At 44.3% G+C, this 8,586-nt stretch overlaps 1 protein-coding gene across 2 annotated transcripts; it reads left to right on the top strand.

Annotated features, from left to right (window-relative positions):
- The first annotated feature begins 593 nt into the window (after nucleotides 1-593).
- Nucleotides 594-8,092, top strand: znf526 (zinc finger protein 526). Of its 2 annotated transcripts, none has more exons than XM_055048134.1 (8): nucleotides 594-786; nucleotides 1,242-1,644; nucleotides 2,471-2,637; nucleotides 3,077-3,172; nucleotides 3,977-4,746; nucleotides 5,536-5,671; nucleotides 5,751-7,220; nucleotides 7,608-8,092. In XM_055048134.1, the coding sequence occupies exons 2-8, from the start codon at nucleotides 1,368-1,370 to the stop codon at nucleotides 7,776-7,778; spliced, it is 3,087 nt and encodes a 1,028-aa protein (XP_054904109.1). In that variant the 5' UTR covers nucleotides 594-786; nucleotides 1,242-1,367; the 3' UTR covers nucleotides 7,779-8,092. The 2 variants fall into 2 exon arrangements, with proteins under 2 accessions (XP_054904109.1, XP_054904110.1); XM_055048135.1 differs by lacking the exon at nucleotides 594-786 and adding an exon at nucleotides 821-902.
- The last annotated feature ends 494 nt before the right edge of the window (nucleotides 8,093-8,586 follow it).

Below are 8,586 nucleotides of genomic sequence, written 5' to 3'. Positions count from 1 at the left end.
GAGGAATTAAAACAAACACATTGACAAGACTAAAAAGATGTAACCATAAGACAAATAAATGCAACGTATACAGTATTTATTTAATGTATTAATGAGAAAAGATAAGACAGACTTTATCTCCAGCTAATGTTCAGGGCGAGAGGCGGGGTACAACCTAGACAGGTCGTGTTTATGTATAGCTACAAATGTTCTAACATAATTCTAATAAAATAGATGTATAGTATTGTTTATGCACAAACAAGCAAACAATAAAGTAAAATAAAGATGCATTAAAAACCAATCTGGATAGTTTCAAAAAAATTGTATGCAAATAAGAAATTTTTCAAAATTATTTACGTAAAAGCAGAACTACTGAAGTTCATGTGAAAGCTAGACTAAAAATTTAATATTTCAACTTTGAATACATCAGTGTATTAATTTAGCACTACCTTATATTTGGAGAAATTTCTCCTCGCTTTAAAATTTTATGGAGGCTAACGCTCGGTTGTAAAAACTACAATTCCCAGCATTAAAGTGGCAATTGTGATTGACAGTCGTTCTGTCCAATCACAGGAGCTAAAACGCACACGCTATCACAGTAGGCGGGGCTTTACAGCACAGGAACATTTGCGAACGGCGGGTAAACGTCGCTTTACACGCTTTATATACCATATTTATATGGCGATTTATCTGTTTTAGAATTTTTAAAGTTACGACTGCTGGCAAAGACTGCCATTAAAGACAAACGGGTGCGTTAACTCCGAGGGAAGAGCACACAACGGTCTGATCAGCGAGAGTAAATGAGAGGTAAGGTTAAAGAAGGGCCCGCCGTAGAGCTGCGGAGAAAAGTGGCTAGCGCCGCCTGACGGACCGCCCGACGAACCGGGCCTCCGCTTTCAGGAAACCGCGGTGCCGAGAAACAGGTCTGCAGCCTCCAAAGGAGCGCCGCCAACAGCTCTCCCTACGCTATCACACATTGTAAACAAAGATAGTTTATTTTTGGAAGCAGGTGAAGAATTTGGGAGCGGGTTTAGTTTATCGAGGTGGTAATGTTAGCATCAGAGGCCCTTCATTCAGCTAACGGTCGTGTGTTTGTTCCCGCACTTCTTTCACCATGCCTCCATCAACACTACAGGGATCGTTGTTTATTCATAGAGTATTTCACTTTATAAATCAACTACAAACACAAAGGCACAGCGTAGAAGGTAAATCGTACTTTTTTAAAAAAGGGATTTAATTTGTTTTTGTTGTCGTTTCTCTAGATGCCAAGAAGTTGCCTTCATTAACAAGTCCGGGCTGTGACGTTTCCCCATCAATCAGTCCTTCATGCAACTTCCCATGATCAACTCCCAGGCATAACAAGTCACTGCCCACGCCGACACCCTGCCATGATGGAGGAAGGGGGCCAGGAGGAGGCAGAGGACATGTATGTGGAGCACCAGTACATGTGCAGCGAGTGCCAGCAGCTCTTCGGCACCCTGGAGGAGGTTCTGATCCACCAGCAGATCCACACGGCCCAGGAAAACGATGCTGAGGCCTCAGGCATCAGCGAGAGTCAGCACTACCAGTGTCTGGAGTGTGGGAGCCTCCTGGTGAATGCAGAGGAGCTGCTGCAGCATCAGGAGATGCACATGAGAGAGGCTGGGATGGAGGTCGGGCAGCAAGGTGATTTAACAGCAAAAGTTACAGGAAATGTAGAACCTTGATAAATTAATAAAAACCCGGAAGTATTTTCTATTTTATTGCTTTTCTATAACTGTATTTTATCTAGGCTTGTCACAACAAATTTTACTGGATGATCATTTTACCACTAATTGTTGTGATAAACAATAATATTATTGTTTTAAAACCTTTTTCAAATAATTTAATGACAATGACATAATAGTGCAAGTTCACCCTCTCGAACACTTAATACTGGAACTGATATGTTGTCATTTTAGCTGCTCTCTGTCATTGTCTGCTCCATTTCCTCTTCTTCTCTCCCACTTCATAACACAGGGGTTAAACGGTAAAAAATATTTGCAAAGACAGAAAACTTCAGGAAGAAATGATACTAACAGTGACATTAACTATAGACATGAATAACCGTTCCTTTTATATCTTCTCTGTTGGTGCCTACTTCTTTCCCTGCTCTAATCCTTCTCAGTTGTTTCTTTCTCATTAGTAGCAGCTTTGTTATAATCATAAAATTCCTAAATAGTTAAATTGCTCACGTGACTTCTGTCTTTGCTGAGTTGACACCAGAGATAATCTAAACTATTTACATTGCCTCTTTCCCAAACTCTCTGGGTTGCATCTCTTTTCTCCGCCTCTGTTTGATAAATTATCCTGTTTATCAGAAGCTCTGTTGTTTCCTCTTTTCCCTGAATCTGCGTGTTTTCAGTAGCTCTAAATATTATATTTCTAGCTGAATCTGCCTCACATTTTCACTAAACGGAAAACACCTCCTGAGCTGCAAACCAACTCAAACTTCTTCTCCTGTTGTGTCCAGAGGTGTGCGAGGTCCAGGAGTTGGAGCAGGCCAGCGCAGAGGCGCAGGGACCCGTTCAGTACCAGTGCCTCGACTGCCTGGCTCTGTTCGACTCCCCTGATACCTGGCTGGAGCACCGGCGAACACACAGCAGGAGCAGCACACACAGCAATGCACAGGCTTCCAACGTAAGCAATCCAAACACTCATCCATTCCTGGGAAACAAACCAGTGTCCAACTGATGACTTATTCTGTTTGTGCTGTAAATACAACCTTTGATCAGCAGCAGCTTGGTAATGTAGTTTGGCAGAGACATTTCTGCTTAGTCAGCTTCTGAGTTAATGTTCTACTGACTTCAGTTAGCAAATAACATCCAGGCGCTTTTAATTGTCAATAAACATTTCATTTAAAGGGAAGATAAATTCAAATGTACGTCAAAAACACATGAAAAAGTAATTTTTTTTTATTGCAAGATGTCTTCTTGTTCGCCTCTTTTTCAGGTCATTGTTTTTAATTTTTTTCCCCCCAGACTTTAAAATGTTATATTATCTGAGTAAATGGACATTTAACAGTATATTTCAATCAAACATAAAAAGACTGATTTTGTGTTTCTGTTCATGTTGGCAGGAGTATGTGCTGCAGGCGGACGGCTCCATCACTCCTCTCAACAACATGCAGAACTTTGTGCTGAGTGAGCAGCAGGCTGGAGAGATCCTGGCACAGGTGTTTTTATCTAGACCTCATATAAACCCCTGACTGTTTGGTTTGTCTGCCTCTTGTTTTGGGGAAAAATGCCATGCTTCAACGAAAGGTTTCATTTTGGCCCCATGAGTCAAACTCGGCCCACCATAGAGTTTTATGTGGCCTTCTAAACTCCAGATTGACACTTTGAGGCTTCAAGATAACAGTTGTATGCATAAATATTATTTTGTCAGCCAAATCAGAACAGTTTTTATCTGTCTTCTGCCAAATTACATCAGTCAGTCCCTCCAGTTTTTTACGATGGAAATTCTTTTTCCCGCTAATGCAAAATTGTGAATTTTCTGCTAAAACGATCAAAAACATGGCGTTTAAATTTAATGAGTATTTCTTACTTCTACAACTGCTGCCTCATTCTTACGTGATGTCAAGTCTGTGATCAATATAGGAAGAACAAAAAGTCACATTGACAGTCTGTTTGAATATTGCAAAGATGTTTTTAAAGTAGCTCCACAAAATTGGTAAATTTGATTGCAAAAAAATCCATAATCACAACGGTCACAAATTCCTGTAGGGACTGATCAATGTGGAAAGATGCTCAATATAATTTTATTTATTCACTTATTGAATGTACGCACAACTATTTTGTAATAATTCAGCAATTTGTAAATGTTTATCAGTGCATACAACCAGAATGCATTGATGAAAGATTTTCTGAAAAGTTCTATCTTTAGTGGACAGGATTTGATATCATAAAAGTTGAAACACCAAACTTCTGAACTGTGTGTGTTTCTATCCTCTTTATGTTTTCATTTGACCTTGTTTCAGGTACTTTCCCACCAGCAGCAGCAGAAGAAGACTCGTAGATCTTCCTCCAAACCTGCTGGGTCCACCCGTTCCTACCTGCTGCCCCCTGTGACCCCGACTCCTGGCTCCGCCACCATGCACCTGCAGATCCTTACCGCTCAAGCTCTGGCGGACGGCTCCACCGTCCCAAGCCAACACCGCTCCAAGCAGCCGACGTTGCTGTCTGCTCTGGGTCAGAGTTCCTCGGCGAAACTGGAGGTCCTGGAGAACGGCGTCCAGAGACTGGAGTTCAGGCTGGCGCCTGGCGCCGGCAGGCAGCAGCAGCCATCAGCCGAGTTGGTGGTCATCCACCCTTACGAGTGCTCGGAGTGCGCCCTTCTCTTCAATACTCCAGAGGACTTCCTCCAGCACCAGGGGGAGCACTTCTTGGGCCAGGACAAGGAGAGCGGAGGGCCGGGTGTCATGAGCGGCCTCGATGAGATGCGAGGAAGCGAAGAGGCTCTGCTGAAGTCGCAGGATCTGAGGAGCAGAGCAGCAGAGATGAAGGCGTTGGGTTTGGCCAAACCTCTACGCTGTGAGCTCTGCGACCGCGCCTTCACCTCCATCAACCGGCTCGCCGCTCACAGGCGTGTTCACGAGGAGGGAACGCACGAGTGTCCGGAGTGCGGGAAGGTCTTCAAGAAAGCGCTGTCGCTGCAGACGCACATAGGCACTCACTCAGGCGTTGCACGGTACCTGTGTGTGGACTGTGGGAATGGTTTTACTACTGAGATGACGCTCATCATGCACAGGTGAATATTTGATTACAGTAATTTAGGGTCCAAGTGTGTGGAGGGGGGAACGGTTCATGGGTCCAAATATTTTCCTTTTCTATAAATCTCATTCTGCTAAACTGGGAAAAACACAGGAAACTTCCTGGGGATTTAAATCCAGTACATGCATTGATTCCTCGGATATTAAAACTGCTTGGTGGCTCTCTGGGTAAGGCCAATGTGTTTATGTTATGTCTTGTAAACCTTTTTGGGGAGAATCCCTGCAGCAAATAAACAAGGTCCAACATGCAAACATATTTTCTGTTAAGACGTGTGAACCATCTAGTACTGATATAATATTGGTGTGAGAAAACACAACCGTTAGATTAGCCAGATTTCAAGACGGCAAAAAACTTAAGTCTAGATTAATTTTCCCAACACTTTTTCCAAACGTTAGCAAGTTAGCTAGCACCCACCTCTGATATAAATAGCAGAAAATATGGTGTTCTCAGCTTGGGCTTCTTCCATCCCTCACATACAAATGGCCAAGAACTGTTGGGCAGTTTAAAAACTAATCAACCAGCTCTCTGAGATTAATTATAGTAATTCAAAGAGCCCTGACACACAATACCACCTATAAATTTAATAGCACAACAAAAAAATGCAATCTCTATTTCACTTAAATCCAATTTGCATAATAATTTGAAACGGTTTATATAGTCCTCAATTTATCGGGCAATTGGAGCTGTAATAATTCGGACAGGTTTATTTAGCAGAAATGACTTTGACTGAATATACATTTTTCTTTTTGATTTTGATCTCTTGCAGAAAGGTACATGTTGCAGATCCATTTCACAGGTGTCAGATCTGCAACAAGACCTTTACCAACATGACTAAATACCTCTACCATCGTCGGACCCACCTCGACCCGGATTCATCAGGAGCAGCCACTCACATCTTTGTGGTAGGAACTGGCTTCGCCCTCTGCTTCTGCTTCTTCAGCACACTTAATGTAAAGTCACGTAATCTCTGTTCTTCTCTAGGCTTCTCCTCCACAAAGAGCATCTGCCTCCGCTCTTGCTATCCTCCAGAGAGCAAGAGAGAAGAAGAAACCTCAGATCGATGAAGCAGGAATCAATGAGCAGGCTCCACTCACAGAAGAAGAGATGGAGCAACAGTCTGAGTCTCCCAGGACTCTGGATGCTGAAGAAGAGATGAAGGAGAAGGACAATGTCACAATGGAAGCGGCTCATGAGCAGCAGCAGGTTATGACGAAAGACGTCGCAGTTTCTGGTTCTGTCGATGAAGCGGCGTCCAGAGACACCGCCTCGTCGTCAGACAACGGGCCGTTTAGTTGTCGTTCGTGTTCGAAGACGTTTCCCTCCCAGCTGCTGCTCGCTCACCACCGCAGCAAGTCCCACACTCCTCAGCGCAGGTTTGTGTGTGGCGTATGCGGGAAGTTGTTCAAGAAGCAGATCCACGCGCAGAACCACATGCGCATACACACGGGTGAGAAGCCCTTCCAGTGTTCAGACTGTGGGAAAACTTTCTCCCTGCTGGCCAATCTGATGCGCCACACACTCATCCATTCTGGAGTTCGCCCGTACCGCTGCGACGTGTGTTACCGCTCCTTCTCCCAGTCGTCCAACCTGCGTCAACACAGCCTGCTGCACTCCAGCGCGCCGAAGCTTGCCTGCCCCGAATGCCCCGCCACGTTTCGCTGGCCCAACAAGCTGGCGGCGCACCGCTTCACTCAACACCCCGGAGCTCCGGCTCCTTTTCCCTGTCCTCTTTGTGAAGCGGGCTTTCTGACCAAGAGTCAGCGGGAAAGTCACTGTGTGGAGCAGCACCCGACACCGGTCCAAAACCCGTCAGAACCATCCACGTCAACAACAGTGATCGAATCGTCAGGGGATTTAACCAGCTGGGGTAAAGGAGCCTTAGATTGTAATATTTGTGGGAGGAAGCTGAACTCTCCTTCCAACCTGCGGCTTCACAGACTGAGCCACTTCTCCCTGGGTCGAGGACGGCTGCAGCGCAACGCCGGAAAGCGGCCCAAAGCTCACCAATGTCCCATCTGCTGCAAACTGTTTGTGTCATCCTCTGCGGTTGCGCTCCACCAGCGCGTCCACACCGGCGAGCGGCCGTTCCCCTGCCAGGTGTGCGGGAAGCGCTTCCGTCAGAGCACGCACCTGCGGGAGCACATGCGTGTCCACACGGGCGAGCGGCCGTTTCGCTGCGAAACCTGCGGAAAGGGCTTCATCCAGAGCATGCACCTTACGGAGCACCGCAGGACGCACACGGGCGAGCGGCCGCACGTGTGCCCGCTGTGCAGCAAAGCCTTCAAGACCTTCTCCAACCTGAGGAACCACAAGAAGACCCACGCGAGGCAGCAGAGGCTGGACGAGGAGGCGGAGGCCGGCTCTGCAGTGGCGCTGGTGGACGCCTCTGTAGTGGACCTGGCCAACGGGCAAACCCAGCTCATCCAGATCCAGACCTCAGATCTACAGCAGGTACAGTGCCGCTTCAAGTATTCCTCACTGGATATTTAACTTTTTTTGTTTTATTGCTTTTATAAATCAGTCTTTATTCAATTTTTTTGTAAAAATGTTAAATTAACCTTAAAATTTGACTTTTTTTGGTGGTAAATTTAATCTACAATGCTACTAATGGCTCTGGGTTTATTTCACTCACATTCATGTTGCTTTAGAGGGTCATAATGAAACCATGTAACCTTACATAATCTACATTTTCTTACAATTAAATGATCATTAATCTTGTTGGATTGCACACAGGACTCATTTTGTCTTCCCTCACCAGGACCATCCATATTAACAGAATTAATTAAGAGTAGGAATCCCAGTACTTTTGTTACTAATTAATAATAATCCTCTTCACAGACACAAGGCACGCCCACCATCATGTGTAATGAGTTTGGAGAGACTATCGCCATCATCGAGACGAGCGAGGGAGGGGCTCTGCCTCTGGAGCAGGCGCTGGAGATCTATCAGAGAGCTTTGGAGAACGGCCTCGCTGCGGACCCAGCAGCAGACGGGCTGCAGCTGCTCTGAGTGAACCAAAACCGGATCCGATTCAACGTTAGTCCGAATACTGGCTGAAAACTAAGACTAATTCACTGCTGTGAAGGAAAATGTGATGATTTTACGCAACCGGATACTTCTGAACTCGACTATAAGACCAAAGTTTGTCAGGTTTCCTCCTCTTTTCTCATTTGAGGGATCACTGTTGATACACTTGGAAGTGATACCAATTAAATTAAAAATATGACTATAAATTTAAATAAGGACCATTGTTTGTGCCTCTGATTACATTTATATTATTTTTTATCACGGTTTCATTGTAAAATAAATGTTTTTTTTCTTAACGTTTCTCTGCATTTTTCAACCAGACAGCTGTGTTTTAAAGTATTTGGACATAACTGATTCTTAAATAACCCTGTTGTACAACCATATGTTTTAATCAATTAGAAGGATATTTACCTATTAAGGTAACATTTGCTGTTCTTCCTCCAGCTTGCCCTATATCCAGCTTCTACTCATTTTACCCTCAAACCTTTGATGAAAATCCTGCATAAAATAAAAAATATGCATAGTTAGAAGTGTAATAATCCTGGCACTGGATCAATAGCAAGATCAAATAGGTGTTGAAATTCCAGATTGATCATCGCGTTCGTTAGAAAATCCAGATAAATGGCTACCCTTCAACCAAAGACAGGACAGGGTAGCAGTTTGTCATTAGTATTATACATATTACATTATTTTGTACAGGTTTGGTTCAGTACTTGGCCAAAAATGGCATCAGTGGGACAATTTGGATAAAATGAGATAATTCAGTTAAACCTAGACGATAAAAATATTG

The sequence above is a fragment of the Poeciliopsis prolifica genome, unplaced genomic scaffold (assembly GCF_027474105.1).
Source record: "Poeciliopsis prolifica strain line A6 unplaced genomic scaffold, Auburn_PproV2 SCAFFOLD026, whole genome shotgun sequence".
Classification (NCBI taxonomy): Eukaryota; Metazoa; Chordata; class Actinopteri; order Cyprinodontiformes; family Poeciliidae; genus Poeciliopsis; species Poeciliopsis prolifica.
The sequence above is the reverse complement of the archived record's forward strand: the minus strand, read 5'-3'. Positions and strand labels throughout refer to the sequence as shown.

Bases quoted from the DNA above. Each gene is read 5' to 3' on its own strand.
- znf526 (XM_055048134.1), top strand. From the start codon at position 1,368: ATGATGGAGGAAGGGGGCCAGGAGGAGGCAGAGGACATGTATGTGGAG. The intron at 1,645-2,470 runs GTGATTTAACAG...TGTTGTGTCCAG, and splicing joins GATGGAGGTCGGGCAGCAAG to AGGTGTGCGAGGTCCAGGAG. The intron at 5,672-5,750 runs GTAGGAACTGGC...GTTCTTCTCTAG, and splicing joins CAGCCACTCACATCTTTGTG to GCTTCTCCTCCACAAAGAGC.